Source organism: Pseudorasbora parva, chromosome 20 (genome assembly GCF_024679245.1).
Source record: "Pseudorasbora parva isolate DD20220531a chromosome 20, ASM2467924v1, whole genome shotgun sequence".
Taxonomy (NCBI): domain Eukaryota; kingdom Metazoa; phylum Chordata; class Actinopteri; order Cypriniformes; family Gobionidae; genus Pseudorasbora; species Pseudorasbora parva.
In genome coordinates, this window is record NC_090191.1 from 29327094 (window position 1) to 29346583 (window position 19490).

A 19490-nucleotide genomic window follows, 5' to 3' on the forward strand; every position below is an offset into this window, starting at 1 on the left:
TACCAGCACTCGCTTTATATTATTAAGAATATTTCAGGGGGCCTTTCAGAGTTCTTATAGATGAAGTATGTCATTTCTGCACAGTTAGCATTATCAGTTGTTTATTTTTTTATGTTTTGATGGCAATTTAATGTGCACACATTTTACGATAATCAACCAATTCTGCATATTTTGTTGAATTTAAAGTAACAAATGTTTTTGTGTCATCTGTGGGTAGATTGACTTTAAATTTACAATGACATTTTGGCATGGTACAAGTTTTACACCAGATTATTGGACTTAATTAGACACATAAACAATGAAGAAAAGGTAACCCTGTATATCTGCCCAGGGAGCAGTGGACAGAATATGTTTGTCTGTGAGCATGTACTGATTGTGTACCTGTTAAATTTTCCTAGAAAGAAAACAGAGAGAGACAGGGAGAATAACGTGCCAGACATATATGTCTAACATTCTCATTTAACTCTTATTTGTAACTAAAGGTTTACCACAAGATCAAAAATACATTGAGCAAGACAAATAATGATGAAGGAAATTCAACCTTAAAGTAGGAATGCACAGAAAATTCTCCAAAGTGCTATGTGCTCAACAAGGAAGCCAAAAGGAGATAAATTAACAGATACAAAGTGTTATACGTGTCCATTTCCACCTCTACTTCCTCTCCAACCACAGAACAACTGTGTGTTACCTAAGCGACTGGCCCTGAGCAGCATATAACAGCCTGGTGTGTGCTCGTGTATGCGTGTCTTGGTGTGTTTGAGTGTGTGGGGAAGGCTTCTCTCAGCCCGGTGGTTGGCAGCTAATGGGAGCTATTTGAGGAAGGACACACAGGCAGAGGAGCAGATGGGCCCTGCGTTATGCCCACCTACAGCGGGCGGCTGACGCACCTCCTGCACTCACACCTAATGGGGGCCTAATAAAAGGCTGGCTGTGCAGACACAGGCTCGCCACTCAATTTCATTAGCTGCTAATCAGCCAAAGGTGCCCTTGGATCACGGAAAAGAACTGTTCGCTGAAAAAAAAGAGAGGCATACTTGAAAAAAAAGAACGAAGGGCATAAGTGAGAAAATGGACATGCGTTAGTGATTGGAAAGAGCAGGGTTGTTGTTTTGGTGGGGTCTGAAATAACACATTTGTCTGAAAACCGCGATCAGGCATGGAGAAGAGAGATCAAGCATTAGGGGTGAAACCATGTGACCTTGAAGCAACTCTTTATTGGTCTTGACTACAAACCCCACGCGCCCTTATATAGCGCAACAGTCGGGTTTCCAAGAGTACTTTATTTTTAAAAGTAATGTCTTTTCTCAGTCTTAGTTACCTCAGAGCTCGTTGGTTTGGCTCCTACCAAAGCTGCTGAAACAGCAGAGATGGTAAATGTTGTGCTTTTTTAGGTCCCTGATAACGCACACTAAGGTGACACCTGACAATTGTTATGAAGTAACTCTCGTGATCGTCAAATAACATTCCCATCTTTTTTAGCCATCAATGTTTAACCAGGTATATAATAAGCCGAGACATTTAATAAAAATGAGCAGGAAATACATCCATGTATGCAAAACCTGAGTGTCTGCACGTTTGTTTGTTTGAGTGTGCACATTCTCAATCATATCCACCAGGGACAGTCCTTTCGCACTGATGCCTGCACCAGACTGGCAGTCATCACAGGCACTCTGTAAAAGTTAATGGCCTATGCCCACGTCCACAGGGCTAATATTAAGTGCCAGTCTGCAAGTATAGTGCGTGTGTGCTATTGCTGCTATCCAGGCGCAAATTAATTATTAGTTATATGGCTATGTGTCCCCTCTTCAGTGCGAGGTCACTGAGGCCCGCCTTTAATTGCTGGAGCATATGGCTGGAAACAGATTTTAGCGGTAGGACTCGTTCTTAACCACCGTTCTTGTGCACATTCTCAGATGTGAGCCATATTGTCAATGCTGGCAGCTATTGTTTCACTCATTTACTTCTTAGAGCAAATTACTCCCTAATAATAGCTCTACCTTAGAGTTTTTCTCTCCTCCGTGCCAGCAAACCTGTTCACACTGCATATGTTAATTATCTGCACATCTTCATTATGTTCAAAAAGCTTTAGGTTCAAGCTGTGCCGCCTGGCGAGAGGCTCTGACTCAGTTTTGTGCCAACTTTCCACTTTTTCCCTTTCCGTTTGTTTCTTTCAAAAAAAATTTCTTGCTCTTTCACTCTCAATATCGTTCTCTTTTCTTAACTAAAGAAGTTGCAAAGTTAGCCACATGCATGTTATCCTTTTTTCCGTGTCGACCATCCATTTTTCTTGTGGCTGATTAGAGGGTTTTTAAGATTCTAGTTGTATTTGCTGTACGTTTATAGTTATATTATCTATTTATAAGTAGATACATAGTTAAGATATATTGTTATGCTTGCTTTATTTGTCTTTATTTTATTGTGGAGCTGGTCTATAGGACTATTCACAAGAGAATATTTTTATCTCATTTGAAAACCAAAAGGATCATATCATAAAACCCATTTCCGACCCAATTATCTGACAGACTCTTATGCCTTCACAGAGTTTTTAAAAGCTTTTCAAGTAAGCCATTCTTCTGACCAGAGAGTTCAAAGAGCCAGTATGGAATTCCACAGCCAGCTGTTGGCTGATTAATAAACCTTTATAGAGCTTGCAGCTGGAGTTGACACTTTTGTCATAAGCTTTCTGGAATATTCAACAGTTTTAATAATGAGTTATGACAAAGACAATAAGGGAAGTCCTCTATTCGTGTTTGGGTGTGATGGGGTGTTGCAGCCCCTTAAACAGCGTTTTCCATAAACTATTACTATCGGTGACCAATCTAATCCCTAAAGTTGAGGCAAGTTGTTCCAGTTCAAGAATATTCTCCCTAACCCTGAGTCAACTTTGTTTCAGCCTACTTTTAAAACACGTCATGTGTTCCTGGCCCCAGCCAATGCAAGAGATGTTTAGCAAGTGATACTAACTTTTCAGGGCCTTCAAATGAAAATTTCCTTTGAAAGCGCCTGTAAAGTTTAGTCCTATTGTTCTCTAGTTCATGATACATGTCAACTGGATGCATCAAACTGCATTAACTGGCCTGAAAATGCCTACTCTGCGTGGGTAATGCTATTTGTTACGTTGATTGAATAGAGAACAGCATGACGGTGTGTTCGAACGCTTTGAGGAGATCCACGAGCCTCTAATTCCATATGCTCCCACACACACTTGCTTACATGTCTATGCGTTTAAGAGAAGAGCGTGTGCTTGTAATTTGCCACAAAAACACTCCATGCTCAAAACCACTGGAGAACACAAACACGCGCATGCGCGTTTGGCTAGCACATGCTATTGTGACCGCAGAGCCTTTGCTCGCGCTGAGAAGATGCAGGCAAAACCAGAGGAGCATATGTCCAATTAGGACTGGAAGTTAGAGCTGCAGCAGCCCGTGGGGGGTCCTGTCGAAACGCAACAATAAAACGCCACTGCCTCCTGATATGGGAAAAGGAGGCCTGCCGTTTGTGGTTAACCAAAATGGAGGAATGATTGCTCTGTGGTTGGAATTCAAAAACCCTCAGACATGCTACTGAGTCTAAAGTGATACAAGGGGAGAAAGATACATTTTTAACCTCTGTTTATCTTAACATGCAACTGTTGTGATAAAGCACCTCCTTTCCTCGTAGAGCATGTCACTTTCATATATAGGGTATTGTCACTTTTGTCTTTGTGTTTTTCTCGTCAGTAGAACCATCTGTCCTCTTCTTCTTTTGGGCCTGTGTGTCTCAAGACTCTCCCTTTGCCAAAGTCTCTGGCTTGTTGTTTTTTTTTTTTTCCTCGCTTTTTTAATCGTGGAAACCTTGTGAAGTGGTATGGCAAGGTGCCGAGCATGGTGCTCTGCCGAAATGGAGGCCAGCTGTTGCCAGATCGTTTAGAATCTCTTCACGTGACAATAAGTCAAGGGGAACAACTATCCCAAAAGCCACCTGTCCACACCTCACTTGTCCTCAGTTGACGGTTGCTGGACAAGCACAGTGTTTGAACTCACTCTAGGAATAAACTGGCTAGAGAGGGGCATAGTGTAGCCAGACATAAAAGCCACGTACACACTGTACATTTTCAGGAGTGACAACCGCTTTTAAATATGGGAGTCCCCTAAATTATCATTCCATGTGTGTACGGACCACGACTCGCTCCTGAAACTGCAATGATTGAAACATGTTTTGTTTATGCTTAAAGGCTGCTTCACTGCGTGTGCCTGCAGTGTTGCCATGTCAACTTTATTATAAGCGTTGGCTCGTACAACAATCGAGTTTATGGAGTTATTAAAGTGACAGGTACAGGTTGTGATATTTAAAAATCATTACCATAAATAATTTCAATTTATTTCATTGGCTTGTTCTTGTTTGTGGATTTGCTTGCAAGATCTGGCAACACAAGTCAGAGTATCGCTCGTATCACATTCCCTGTGATTTCTTGCACCACATACAGACAAGATAGACCAGTGATGCATATTTCTCTCATATTTCTTATCGTACGTCATTAACAAGTAGTTGTTCAGTTCGGTTCCTTGCGCACTGCAGAATTTGGGAGTTAATTTGGTTAAAGTTAAAACTTGCCAAAGTCTGTGGGACAATATGTGGAGCTCCTCCCTAAACAGCAGCGCAACTGACGAAACTAACGCACACTTCAGGGAATCAATCGATCCGGAGCAGATGTTTCCAGTTGAGTTACAATGTAAACATTTAAGTGCCACAGACATACTGAGGGCAACACATTCACATTCCATAATCGCGGACACAAGGTTTAGAAAAAAAATCTACAATTTATAAAAGGTTAAGTTATTGCTGTCTGTAAACACAGCTGCAGGTGTACAGCTTTAACTACAGCTGTAATCTCATGAGAAATGCCATACCTGGTAAAGGTTAATGTTGAATGAATAGCTAGTGACATCTACTGGACATTTTGTCACCTTTGTTTCCTTGTATGTGATGGGTTAAAGCCGTTTCTGTCGCTGCTAGAGTGAAAAAAATCGACATTGGAAAAAAAAATTTGCTGTTTTTTCGCCGCAGCACATTCGTGTTCGGTGTGGAAGCACTCATTACACAAACAGCTCAAAAGATAAAACCATCACGCAAATTATTTTTGTGTCAAAATCGCATCCAGTGTGAAAGGGCCTTTACTCCCGTAACTTTCTGAACTGTGAGTATACAGAACAGGATTAACCGATAAAGTGTGTGTTGACAACAGAATTTTGCTGCAGTGTGCCAAAATGTGGTCCACCTAAACAGAAAGTCTAATCAACATGTAAAACAACCAGCCACAGGTTGTTCTGCCTTTTTGAACTATTTATGTGAAGAAAATATCCAATAGATTTGGACCACTTTACGCCCAATATTGCTTATTATATTCCTTCATAGTTACCTATTATGGCTAGACTCGTTGTTCATGACTAACATCAAAATTGTTATCTCTCTATCTCTTCAGCAGGTCCAGGGTCAGTTGCCTCCGTTGATGATACCTGTGTTTCCTCCTGATCAGAGAACTCTGGCAGCTGCTGCAGCACAACAAGGATTTCTACTTCCTCCAGGGTTTAACTACAAACCAGGCTGCAGTGAGTATTAAAGCAGCATTTCAGTGATGGGTTGTAAAATGAAAGACTTCATTCCAGTTTATTGTTCACACTAGAGATTTCAAACCAGATTGCTGAAAGCGGAGTCTTCAACCCAATGTTGGGCAGCATCTCCCTCCTGTCTGGTGTGTTATTAAGATCAGCCAACACCACTGATGCCCATCATCTCCCGCACATGACAGACTCTCAGACTAGACAAACTCACTTGCTTTTGTGTCTCTGTATTTCTTGTTCAAAAGTAGGAACAGGAAAAAAAACAGAAAACTTCCTCTGGGGTTTGTGTTTTTGGCCGTAGCAGTCCAACTGTGAAGCAATGTGTTGTTTACCGCGAGAAACGAGGCGGCAAGTGCCAGCAGCGCAGCAGCAGAACGCTCGCGCTCTCACGGGGGGGTAGAGTGACCTGCCCCAGGTTTCTTCATATTAACACGGGCAGCCGCCAGAACACGCGTCCAGTACGCCTCGCACACGCCTCCGACTCCTCTCCAACTGTACGTGCACACACACATTGCATAGATCACACACGCACACACTCATAAACTTACTTTTCCCTTGTGAGATGGACCGGTCCGCATCTCCAGCTCCGCCCACTGTGCTTCACAGTTTCCCAAACAAGTCCCCCCACCTTCTTCCTCCTCCCAACAGCCCCCCCTTCCTCCTAACCATACACCCTCTATTTCAATTACAGCCAGCAGCACCATCAAACCCTGCCCAAAATTTCAATTACGCATGTCATTTAGTCATTGCAGTGCCTGCTCACGGGGGAGGAAGCCGTCATTTGAACCCTCAAAACCAGGGAGGAAAAAAAGGGGGATGAAATCCCTCCGGTCGCAGGGTCTGGACTAAGGGGACGCTGGTTCCCACCCATTGCTCCCCGGAGCCAGACCACGGAGCTCTTCCAGTCGGTCTGATGATACTGCCTTCTCGCCAACAGCAACATGTTTGCTTTCCTTAGTTTTGCTCTTTTGTTACAGCTGTACCCGGGAGAGACATAAAATAGCTGGAATATTTGTGTTTGTTTAGGGACTGAGAGAAAGACAAGAAAAAAAGACAAAACACGCACATCTCCCCAGAATACATCCTTGAACCGGGTCCAGGGCAATCTTTAACTAAGCAGATGAGTATTTTGGGGGAGGGAAGCAGTGTATGGGAAAACAGTTTTGGATGGACTGATAGGAGCGTCTGGTTTATTGCTTACTGAGACAAGTTCCGACTTCCTCTACAAAACCCCCTTTTAACAGATACTCTAGAGTCCCGGGATGTATCCAAATATGAAGGCCTTATCAACAAGTGCATTTACGTGCACATTAAAAATTACATTTCAGTTGCAATAAAACACATTTTTAATACTCTTTTTAATTATTATTATTTTTTGTACATTTTATCAATTTACTTCCAGATGCCATTCCAATTCTGCCAAACTGCATGCACAGAATGGTGGGATATCACAGGGGAAGGGCACATGTATGCTGGCTTCATAAAACGGTGATTCTTTTAAAATAACAGAATTATGGTGTCACTTTTATGTGATACATTTCAAAGGCCATCTAACTGGACATTGAGCAGATGAGTCTTCTCCCCTCTGTTCTTCCTCAGAGCACTTGTATCCAATCTCTCTCCTCCCTTTTTGACCGACATCATTCCATTGTTCATCATGCTTTACACTCAAAAAAGAGAACCGAACCGATTTGAGGGCACACTCATGGTTTCTCATGTCACAGGCCTTTCAGCGCAATGCTAATAACCCCTCTACCTCCTCTAGCCGAACTGGACTGACCTTTACCTCCCGGTCATGTAATTATAAAGCCCATATCTGCAGGTGGACGCTAATAACTCTCGCTATTCACTCCTCGTGTTCTGATTCATCTCTCCAACGCGGAGGCTCTTGTGTGGGGCCCGGGGAGACGGGGCGCTGACGTTACCTCGTTAATTACCGTCCTCTCCTTATCATGCCTTAGCCTTCAACTGCTATTGTGCTCGGGGTATTAGAGCTGCAGCCACACAATCAGCCTTTCATTAGAATGGAGGGGGGGGACTTCACAATGGAGGTCTTTACCAGAAGAAAAAAGCGGTGAATCTGTCGCTCCATCGAAGGAGAGAAGAGGGGGATGGGGCTCAGACCCTTTGCAGAAGTGTTGGAAGACGAAAGGGATGGGTGATGTGTAAAAAAAAAAAAAACTAAAGATTCTGACATGCCCTTAATGCTCTTTTCCTCAGGTGACCCTTACCCTCTACAGCTGATCCCCACAACGATGGCAGCCGCTGCTGCGGCAACGCCTGGCCTCGGCCCTCTTCAGCTGCAGGTAACATCCATCTTGTGGTTTTGTTTGTGTGTGTGTCCCTTTGCTGTGGCGTCCCAGTGCATTTTTCCCAACCTTTCAAACAAAATCTCTTTTTCTCCCCTAGTTTTTTTCCCGTTTTTTGTTTTGTGATCCCGATAGAGAACAACAATGCCCACTGTTCTCCCCAACTCTTTTCCTCATGCCAACTGCAAGTTGCCATAGAAATGGGCCTTTGTGAGGGGCCAGAGCCCAGAGAGAGAATGCCGCACTGCTGGCTCTGGGGTGCTGATATTGTTCACTGTGGAGCGGAGGGTACCATAGAAACTGTTTTAAGGGGGACAGCACACAGAGGGACACTGAACAGAGAGCAAACACAAAAAGATATTATGGGCTGTCTGAATAGAGTCAATCCCTAATGCAACCTGACTGTGCTGCTCTGAAACTGAAAATGCGGTAATTATGCATCTCCACGTCCCTTTTCCTCCCTAGTCTGGTTTCTGGAAGGAAAAGAAAAGTATGGACGGGCTGCATAAGATCCCCTAGTCACCAGGTTAAGAGCCTGGCTGTTTGAAATGCATTTACCTGGGTGCCCATATAGCCTGGCCTTTACTCTCTGTTACCTCGAGCATTAAAGAGCTTGCCTAAGAGGCCAAACTAACCTTTCCATCATTGGCCAAACATAGATGCACATAGATGCAGTGAATTTTAACAGGGAAAGATATTTACACACCTGCACATCTGTATCACAGATTAAGCATATGTAAGAGGTATAAATGGCTCTCACACATACACGCTCACACAGAAACAGGTGGTATTCCCAGGTGCCCTCCGGATAACAGGTAATAAAACAGGATTTTTTTTTTAAAACCCTCGCTGTCTGTGCGCTCACCCCGCTGTGCTCCGTATGACTGGCTTAATGTGAGAATCTTGTCCCGTCTGATTTTATCTGCTTCCAAGCTTGTCTCCATATGTTCCTTCGTGTTAAGATTCAAAAAATCCCAGATTGAACAGCTTTGTCAGGCACAATTGGATTTTGCCAGAAAAACAACTGGTGAGAAAAAAACAACAACATCCAATACCACTGTTCTCTCATTCCATCCTCAAATCTCTCTTGCAACATACACTCACACAGAGAGAGAGAGAGAGAGAGAGAGAGAGAGAGAGAGAGAGAGAGAGAGAGAGAGAGAGAGAGAGAGAGAGAGAGAGAGAGAGAGAGAGAGAGAGAGAGAGAAAGGGAGAGAGAGATTAGAGCTTTGTCACAAAGAAAATGATTTACTAAGGCTAACCTAAATACAGATGTCTCAGACAGAAGCACATTGGATTTCCTCAGGGACAATCTGCGCATTTGCCCATCTCCTCTTCAGACCCCCCAATATGATGAGAGGCCCAAAATATTTGCCCTGGTCATTCCATGAGCCGTGGTTTAGTAGTTTGTGCCATTAACCTAATGTGCTGAATCTGGTTTGTAATTCCTTATCCCTTTTCTCAATGCACTTTGTCCTCTCAACTATACAATATTTAAAATATGATATTTTTTGTTTGTATAATACATATAGAAAGAATTTTCTTTAGTAGACGGGACCAGAATAACCACAAGCTGGCTTTGATATATTCTGTTATTAACAAAGCCTTCATCTAAAGCGACATACATTGCCTTTATGGGATAGATTTTATCAGTTCATGCATTCCCTGGGAATTTTGCCCATGATCTTTGCATTGCTAGCACCATGCTCTACTGAACTAGAGGACTGCTAATTTAAGCATGTTTCTATTTATAAGAACAATTCATATTCAATGGGAAAATAAAGTGTCAGAAGTTGTTGTACAGCACATTAACTGAAGGCATTTTGCATTTAGTTACTTGCAGTGTAGACAGCTTTGTTGATTGTAATTTGTAGCTTATTGTAATTTTATTTGAACACTTTGTAATTTGTGTAGTGTGCTTTTCCGAAGTGTTCAGAGAAATGTAACAATTCTCTTCAAGTTGTTTCAACACACACTTACAGACACCATACAGATAAAGTCGCAGCTGTGTGAGACCGCTCACCTACACACCGGCCATTAAACAAGACCTCTGTGTCTGCATGTGTGAGTGAGAGGGAATCATTGCACCAGGGGTCACTATCTTAAAGGTGTTTGCCATTAGTCACTGCAGCATTCTTTAAACCTGGCCACAAAACCACTTTTCAGAACTGCGGCCACAGTTCACACTGGCCTAATATTCCATAACCAGCTAAATTAACCTGTGTAACCCACCAAACCACACACAGAGAAGCTGAGGGACAGTGACTATGACTTTGTTGTAAATGTGGGAATGGAGAGAGAGCTAAGAAAAGGAGGGGAATGAAAGAAAGGTATGAGCTGCAAGAAGCATACTGAAGAGGTATAAAGTGGGTCAATGGAGGAGGTCAGCCATCATATGTAGAGGCAGATGTTGGACCATATTGCACCGGATTACTGCAGCACTGGAGAACAAGAGAGAGAAAGCGAGAGGGAAACTGTATTTAATGCCTTATATCATCCATAAATGTATTTCCATTTGTAGTTTAAAACCCCGGTGATTTATTTTTTAACGCCACCTGGAGGACTGCGTGTGTGCGCACGATGATAAGCGCCGTGAATTCCTTTCAGATAGTGATCTGGTGGCATTGTCCGAGGACGATGAGGTCATTGACACTGTTAATAGATAGCATGGCTGGATTGATCCTGTCCAGCTTGCACTATCGGCTCCACAACATAATAAGCTTACATAACATTTCCAGTGTATCACACAATGAGAATGTTATTTTGACTCTAAGCTTTCCGCAAGCGGACCTAAAACTTGGACAGAGCTCTGAGCCTCTTCCTTGACAATTGGAAAAAAATAATTAAGTAGAAGAGAGAAAAATTATCCCACCTCACAATAGATTTTAATTTGGCTTTAGTATTTTTTGTAAACACTAGCTTTAACTCTAATTGACACTTAAGAGAGGGATTTATTGGCTTCAGTCAGACGCAACTCATGTCAAAGTTCATCCCGCCTGGCACACTAATCAAAATAGCACAGAACTCGACAGCCAGTATTTAGTTTAGCACTATATATATAAACTAAACGAATGGGAAGAATTGACAACAGAGGAAAAGACGTGAGACGAACAATAGTCAGCAGTGACCAAAATGACAATAGCTTAGAGGATCACTCCGAACTGCTTCCATTTTGACAACAAAGCAAGATGGAAAAAAGAAGCTCATAATCTGAGTAAAGCAGGGGATTACTGGAGAGCGAGAGATGTCTGCTCAGCCACATAAAGACACACAGATCCACTCCGCTGGATAGCGCTGACAGCAGCCCATCTTCCTGTGCTCAGGGAGGGGACGGGGGCTTAGCGAGAATGGGGTGGTGGCTTTGTTAAAACATGTGTCACCAACACTAATGCTCTCCAATCAGCCTTACGAGTTAAAGCACAAATGCCAATCTATCACCTCCCGTCATCCTGCATATAGACACATAAAAACATACACACTACCAAATCGACTCTCATTTGACCCATTAGCATTACGGACTGGCATTGGGATCTTTCTTGTGCTTTCGCCTTGTGAATTACCTGTGTCGACGGTGTATATTTTCTTACCTTTGTTGCCTTAAACACACAGACTTTTGGTTAGAGAATTAGAGCTGGCCTAAGACTCCTCTGTGGGGATTAGCAAAGAGAGAGCGAGAGAGTGAGAGAAGCAAGGGGAGAAGCTTTAAGAGTTCAAAAGGACGCAGCTTGACTGAAGGAGTCAAGAGTCCTATCAAATCCCTCACAGATACACCCTCCCCCATTCAGCACCTCAGTGTGTGTGTTTTTGTGTAAGGCTGACATTTAAATTCCTCTGTTACATCCCCACTTTTGAGATCAGCCACCCCTTCATCCCTCATTCTCGCTGCGTGTGCATACGTGAGCCCATGGGCGCTTGAGGGGCATTGTGCTGTCACTTCCTGTTTGCTCACGTTGACGGCGGGGTGGCAGCGCTTTGAGCGAGTTCAGTGGCAGCCCCTGTTGGAAGTGAAGTGTATGTGTGTCGGTCTAACGGTTGTGACTGACAAGAGCTGGCCCTATAATAGAACTCAATTCAGAAAGAAAATAAAGCAGTCTGATGCAGTGGACCGGACACTGAGCATCTCGCCCTCTCACACACACAGACAGGGCAAGCTCCGACAGGGGCCGTATGTCACGCTCAGGCACACACACAACCAGGGGCCATGGTGGGAGTAATTGAACAGAAATGACCAACAAGAGCTTTATTTCATGTCCTGCTCCCCTGTGTGGACTACAGCTCACACACTGAGGTCACCTCCTGACAAAAAACAAGAGAAGTGTGTGTGTGTTGAGGCGCTGTATGTCTGTGCACAACCTAAGTGGGGAATAAAAATAGAAGCGCTCTGTCAGTGTTTATTTTAAATATAATGACAGACTGGGTATACATTATTCCGCTCATTACTTGCCACATAAAAAAAAGATTTGAGCAAAAATTATTTTAAGTTAGAAGAGTGATAGAAGTGCTACATTAAATGAATTTCATATGACACGTCTGTATAAATATTAATTAATCCAAGGTTATTTTATTAGGGATGCACAATCTACATGGGATCATATTGTTATCAGCCATTAGGGCCAAAATTATAAGTAGGTAATTTTAAACAATTCAGACAGCATATTGTTTCTATCCAAGGTTTCTAAAATGTATAATTCCACTTACTATAGGCAGTCTTTTTCGTTTTTTTTTTAAAACAGCCAAATATTGTAGATTTAATATTGGCCATAATTTTGGTTGTCCATAGGATATATATATATATATATATATATATATATATATATATATATATATATATATATATATATATATCATTGAATTTTTATCAGTGCACCTCCCTCTACTTTTAAGCATAGCCTTAATGTAGCAGTGCCCCTTTAGAAAAAATTCTGCACTTAACTTTATTAGCTCTCTGCGGTGCAAATTTAGGCAGATAAAAGCCAGTGTGAGTGGATAGAGATGTTCTGTACGGAGATATGTCTCTCAGCATGATGGTGCGTTAATCTCTGTGTTCTCATCTGATAGAAATATTTAATTCTAACAGATACAGCCGACAGAAGATTGTGGAGAATGTGCTGTCGAGGTTGAGAGAGAGAGAGATAGAACTGCCATGGACATTTGCATAAACCAGTCTTTGTTTCCTGCTGGTGGCTGGCAGCCAGAGACGAACAGAAGGACGGAAGTTTTACTCACAAACAGCCATTCGCGTCCAAACCTTAAAGAGAAAAATACAATTTAAAAAACAGCCCGTCTCTGCTGCTACTGTAAACACAGATTTGGTTCCTCATCTTTTCCCACAAATACAATAAAAAAGCTCCCTCTCTCAATTCATTCTTTGCTTTCCTCAAAATTGCACATGAAAGCTGCACAAACGCACTTATTGCAGGAATTGCACAAACAGCTCCGGGAATCTGTTTTGCCACTGTATTGTCTGCCTGTTACCGTAGAAACATTTGCTCTGGTCCACAAATACACTGTGTTGAAGAGTACATCCCTGAGCTCTGCGTTTAATAGTGCTTGTGGTTGACTGATCCAGGTCGGGTTACTTTAATCAGCCAATATATTAATCTGCCGTTTAATATATTTGAAACAAAAAGGAGACAAATCTTGATGTATTCTGTCAAATGGCAGTATGCTTCATTTCATTGAATCATACTGGCAGATATGTTTTCGAGTTTTAAGAGTGTTTTCTCATGGGTCCTGCTGTCCTGGTGTGCATTCTTAAACGAGAGTAAAAGAATCAATAGGGGGTCCGGCATTTGTTTCCACTCCCAGTGGCAGAGAAATTCACAACTTCTCTCTTTACATAAACACATCCACCAGTTTTTCACCTTGAAGGCCCTTTCCTTAGTGAATATGACCCTTATGGTGAGTGCGTTTTTTTCCCAGGATGCACCTTGGCGGGGACATGTCTCACTCAGGCGGCTGCTAGCTGTTAAGCGTAGCCCCTTGAGGCCGGATGGTGGAACATAAAGTGACAGCTCTGTCCCCTCACACATAAACAACCATCAGCCCTCTCCACTAATGGCCAAACCAGCTTTTTAGCTGTTTTTTTTTTTTTTTGGTACGTTCTGTGTATTCATTTATTCATGGACCTTTCTCTCTTCTTCATCCACTCTTCTGTCCCTTTTCCCTCTGTCTGTCTGTCTTCTCTATCGCTCTCCCTCTATCGCTCTCTGAGCAGCAGTTGTATGCAGCTCAGTTAGCTGCCATGCAGGTGTCTCCGGGGGCCAAACACAGCACAGTGCCTCAGGCCAACCTGGCAACCGGAACACTCTCGCCCACCAGCGGCCACAGCGAGAAAAACAGAAGCACCCCACCACCAAAGCCCAAGGTATGTGTTTATGGATGCATATTAAGCTGGAACACCTGTATACATTTACCATCCAGAGCTAATAGTCTTTGTATGTACTGGTTTCGATGTTCTTTTGGTTCAATATCCATAACTCTTGCAAGCTGGCACAATGCCCTCAGTTCTCCATGCCTCACTACATTGTTGCATTTCAATTGCTTTGTATGCCAGCGTCTTAAGGTACCTGGTCCTTAAACCTAAAGTCTAGCTACTACCACTGCTTTGTGCCTTTTCCGATAGCAATATAAGGCTTTGAGCAGGTATCTTTTCCCTTGGCCAGTCTGGCAGCAGGAGGCCAGAGCTATCTGAGCGGAATAAAACTCCATGAATATAAGGCAGGGCAGAAATAAAAGCAGCCTGTCTGGCCTCTTATCCCTCCTGCTGGGCTGGTCATTCTAGATGCCCGGACACCCCTGCAAGCTCATTCTGTCCTGCTCAGCAGTACAATAGCTGGATCGTGGGGCGGCCAGGGCTGGATAAACATGTGTGAAGGCCTGTTGCCCACTCTCACTCCGGCCTTGAGCCACGGCTGAGCCCGATGCCTGTTTGGAGAAGGGAAGAGAACCGACCTGGAGCTCAACCACATGCCTGTTGCATAAGAGGAAGAGCTCAGGATACGTTTCCCTCCGTCAATTACAGTGAAGCCTTGGCGGTCGCCATCGACTGAATCTGGCCTCCTGCAGCTCATTGTGTCAAAGGCTAATGAAGGCCGTTTTCCTCAAACATTTGGTCCTTTGTTGTCACATGACCGAATACATGGAGATAAAGAAGAGGAATAGGGATAATACAGATAATTGGCAGTGCTGCCTGCACCTGTTAGGCCTCCGCAGCCACTGGGCCATGTGAAAATGACCTTTTCCTTAAATATATCTTTCTCTCTCATATTCCCTGTCAAGCATCTTAAAGTGGATTCAGAGCCCTGCCTTTCTCCTTCTCTACCTCCTCTTTCGTTCTTCAAACTTTCCCTCAATTATGGCTCTCGTTTGTTCTCTCCATGTCTGCAAGCTTTTGCCATCATGAAAGGGAAGGCATGTATATTTCAAGGTTGCTGCCCTGGGGTAGTTGCCAGTCTTCCTCTCATTTTGAGATGTGTGCCGTGTGTCAGACAGCTGGTTGGACTGAGGCGTACAGGGCTTAAGTGCTTTACCCTGGGGGAAGCCTCACAACTCAGGTGCATCACGGACTCACTATATCACGGATTTCACTCTGTGACCTACTCGGATTCCAACATCCACACCCTTATTCCTTCACTCAAGCTCAGTACTGCCACAGTTGACTTTGGGATTCCTCTTGAAGGTGCTGCCCATGTGTTGGTCACAATGGGCTTGGACACTTCTATCTTGTTGGAGTGTCTCTGGTTTCTTTACAGTCTGAAGTAGACTGTCAGCAGTATATGTGAAGGATGTACATGTTCATGCAAAATTCAAAAAAGATCACAAAACTAGTGGACAGTGAGTAGATATATTGTGTGCGCGCGCGTGTATAAATACATACAGCTAGTGTACAGTAATACCTATAGCGATAAATGCCTGATTAAAAGTATTGTTTTAATTTAGAACTACAGGCATTGATAACAACTGTTAATTTTATCTTGTCTATACTAGAAAAGCACACCTCACCTCCAGTTCTTGACATAGTTATATTTGTACTTATACACACACACACGCATGCTGTATATATATATATATATATATATATATATATATATATATATATATATATATATTTTCCCCTTCTAATTCTAAGTGACTTGTATGTCATTTTTTATATGAGATTTAAGCTTATTCCTTATTATAAACATGTATGACGGATCTTAAAGCTAGTCTTCCTCCTCTCACACAGCTTTGCCAGTCTTCATTAGTTCTCCTCTCACCAGCTTCATTCTCTTTGGCTAACATCCCAACCAAGGATTTGCTTCTCGAAGAACAATCCACCATCGGGGCGGGAGGCAGGCATTATCTGTCATAAATATTCAGTTTTCCTCTTCAATGCAGCGTTGCTACACACCCGAGACAATATGGGTCATGATACAGTATTCTCCTCAATCACGTCTTAGTGTTCTCATTGAGTAGGGTCTTTTGTGTGTCTCCCTTATGATGGAGTCCGCATCCCACTGGTTCCCCTTCCATTGAGAACAGAGCTAATGAGGACAATCCTGTTATGGCCCAACGCAGCACGGGTGGTGAGGGAAAGGTCTTAATCAAGCTCTCCAGACCTCAGAAGCTCTGTTCCAAAACCTAGCATGCCGACTCGCTGCCTCTACTCCCTTTGAAATACAGCAAATCTCTACTCACGCTACTGCGGAGAGCCACTATAGCTCTGTGAGATGTGGTCGTCCTCTATGGTTGCTGCAAATGCTTTTTTTATTTCTGGCCATTCATGACAGACGGGAAGGCTCTAGAAACAGGTGTCGGTACAGATGCTGCACTCCCCATGTTAGCGCATATGAGATCCCACTGCAATGTGAGCACAATAGTGACCTGAGAGTTCCTCTGCCAGGCGAGGATGATCGACAGCTTATGGCTTTGACAAGGGCTGGTGAGGTCATTTGATCCTGGAGGTTTGCCTGAGTGCCCACAAGCATCTGATGTAGTTCTGGTATTAAGCTATGAAGCTGATAAGAAAACAATGGTCTTGATCGCAAGTTTAGACCTTTATTGCAATGTTCCGATGCTGTGTAGGGGGCAGCATCTGTCATTCTGAGATCTAATTACCCTTATGGTGCCTTCTCTGATGTGATTATGAAGTCAGCATGGTTGATATCTTGGTGGCAATCATTTGCAACGTCCACCTTCACAAAAGAGTCAGGGTTATTTGATTATTATCTGATTTAGTGTAACTGACATCTGTAAACATATATGAAGCTGTAATGCGTGTCAAATTATCATCTGTGCTTATATTTAAGGAATACTTGGCCTTTGTGTTTGCGTGTATGCTTGTATGTGTTTTTTTTTCTCAATGCGCAACATGTTTGGTAAATGTGTGTGAATCTTCTCACCTAAGCATGTTTCTTTACATGGTATGCTCGCTTTTGTCCCTGTTCTCGTTTGATTGAGCATGGGTGTGCTGCATGTTGATTATGCCGCCATGGCAGTGCGCAATGTCAATCCAATACCGGCTAGTTTTTTAACTGGCCTGCGCAACCACAATTACTTTTACCTTTCCTTGTGGCCTGGCCGCATTTGCTGAAAACTTTTTCGGCGTGCAGTCAGCTGATTTGACCCCCTGTTGGGAGTTTTGATTGGGTCCCAAGTCTCTGAGGAGAAAAATCACACCGGGCCAAACGTGTTGCTGTTTTGCAGGACGAGGGCGCTCAGCCCTTGAATCTGTCGTCCAAGCCTAAGGCATCCGAGAGCAAGTCACCCACCTCCCCCGCTTCCCCACAGGTCCCTGCCCTGAAGCTGGGCCCCGGGTCCCTGAAGCACAGCGCCCCCTCCAGCATCGGAGGACCACCATCCAGACTCAGCTCCATAGGTACCCGCATCTCCACAGTTCAATGCAATTCAATAAACACATAAATCGCAGCATAACCTGCTTAATGTTATTACATATTGCCCTGAACATATCTCTCAAGAGCTTTTCCTGCTCCCAGGATATGTTTTTCTGCTGGCAAAGACTCTTGTATGAGACGTAATTGATGTTACATTTTTAGGTTTGTAGAATTTAATTTTGCCTGAAGGGCACATTGTCAAACATTTATTAGTCTAAATGGTGGGGGAGAGCTTGTTAAGCAGCTGTGTTTGGAAGCGAAAGAGAGAGAAGGTTTAGCGGCGTTTATTTCTGTTGTTTAGAGGTGCTGAATAGAGCTACACAAGCCTTCCTGACAGGCGCTGAGATTAGACAAGCCTCTTATACAACTCTGTTACCACCCACAGCACAAACAACATACATTAATAACACAATAAAGCAATATTCTCTCCTCCCCATGCATCCCCTCCTCACAACAGTTAGCCATTTCAGACTACTTCCCTGTAATCGCTGTGTTTTTCCAACAAATCCTAGGATTTAATAGCAGATTAGTGGATTTGCCGCCCAGATGTTTTTTGTTCTGAAAAATGGATTAGGAAGTAAAGTTTTCACTGGAATCCTTTGGAACATGTTGCAGCAAGAGGTTCTTTTAGATCATTAAGTTTGAGAGTGCCGTATGTCCCTTGATTATTCCATCTGGTGCACATCTTTAAGGGGTCAGGAAGTATTGTAACATCAAATCCGTATTCAGAGCCCCACTCAACATGCTGTTTCTAGGTGTATCTTGTGTTTACCTGGATGTATTTATATTTTAACTTGACAAATCTTCATGTGCCTTTTTTGTGCCATTCCATCATCCATGTTCTCCACCTCTCATCTTTTTGACCTTGCTAAGTGACGTCTGTCCTGAGACTTTCCAGCATGCCTGACCCCATGTGTCCCTTTCTTTTTGTGTCACTGTCACCACGGAAACACAACAGGGGCTGTCAAGTTCTGTGTCCTCTAAGGCCATCACTCTCCCTTGCTTCCCCCCCAAAAAAAGTTTTAATCTCCAGATCACTGTAATGTGAAGTGTGATATACTGTTTTGTTGTGGGTTATTAAACTGATATGCATCTCTACTTCAAACAAGTCATTTTAAATGTAAAAATATCTCTCACTAGTCTGAGGCTCACTAGTCCCAGTCAGTGCTCTTAATTATCACCTCAGACATGTTTTGACCCCCAATTAAATGGACTGTCAGAAAGTGTGCTGGCTCCCACTTACACTTTGACCTGTGGCCATTTTAGCAGATTCCAGAGATATGACTTTTAAAAGAGTTCTCTCCTCTATAATTTCAAATGAAAGCATTTAATCCATCCTATCCAGCATTAGAGACCGGATTAGGCCAGATAAAGACTCATAATCTAGCACAGGTCTTTGTTAGATCTATCCTGGCGAGATAATACTCCACCACACACACATGCACTAGCCAACAGATGCCGCTAACGGCTTGGGCGGTTAAGCTGCTGAGAATAATACAAATAATAGCCATGAAAAGATGGTTGGAAACATCCTTGATATGCTCAGAGGCAGATGTTGCGGAATGGGCCAAATTAGACTGCTTATGGTTTTAATATAAGTAATCTCCGCTGCTTTTTTTCCCCCACTTTTAAGATTTCCATGAGCTTTGGTATGAATAAAAGGCCACAGAATGGTAGACAGAGAGAAATGAGACAAATTACACTTT

The 19490-nt window shown here is 43.1% G+C and overlaps 1 protein-coding gene across 8 annotated transcripts in view; it reads left to right on the forward strand.

The window, feature by feature from the left end:
• Window positions 1-19490, forward strand: part of sox5 (SRY-box transcription factor 5) — a 232529-nt gene that overhangs the window by 196044 nt on the left and 16995 nt on the right. For 5 of the 8 annotated variants that reach the window (XM_067428355.1, XM_067428353.1, XM_067428354.1 and 2 more), the window contains 4 exons: window positions 5462-5588; window positions 7821-7906; window positions 14127-14276; window positions 17597-17768. In XM_067428355.1, the coding sequence (XP_067284456.1) occupies window positions 5462-5588; window positions 7821-7906; window positions 14127-14276; window positions 17597-17768 (535 nt within the window). The remainder of the gene's footprint in view (window positions 1-5461; window positions 5589-7820; window positions 7907-14126; window positions 14277-17596; window positions 17769-19490) is intronic. The other 3 variants (XM_067428352.1, XM_067428359.1, XM_067428356.1) reach the window with 2 other exon arrangements.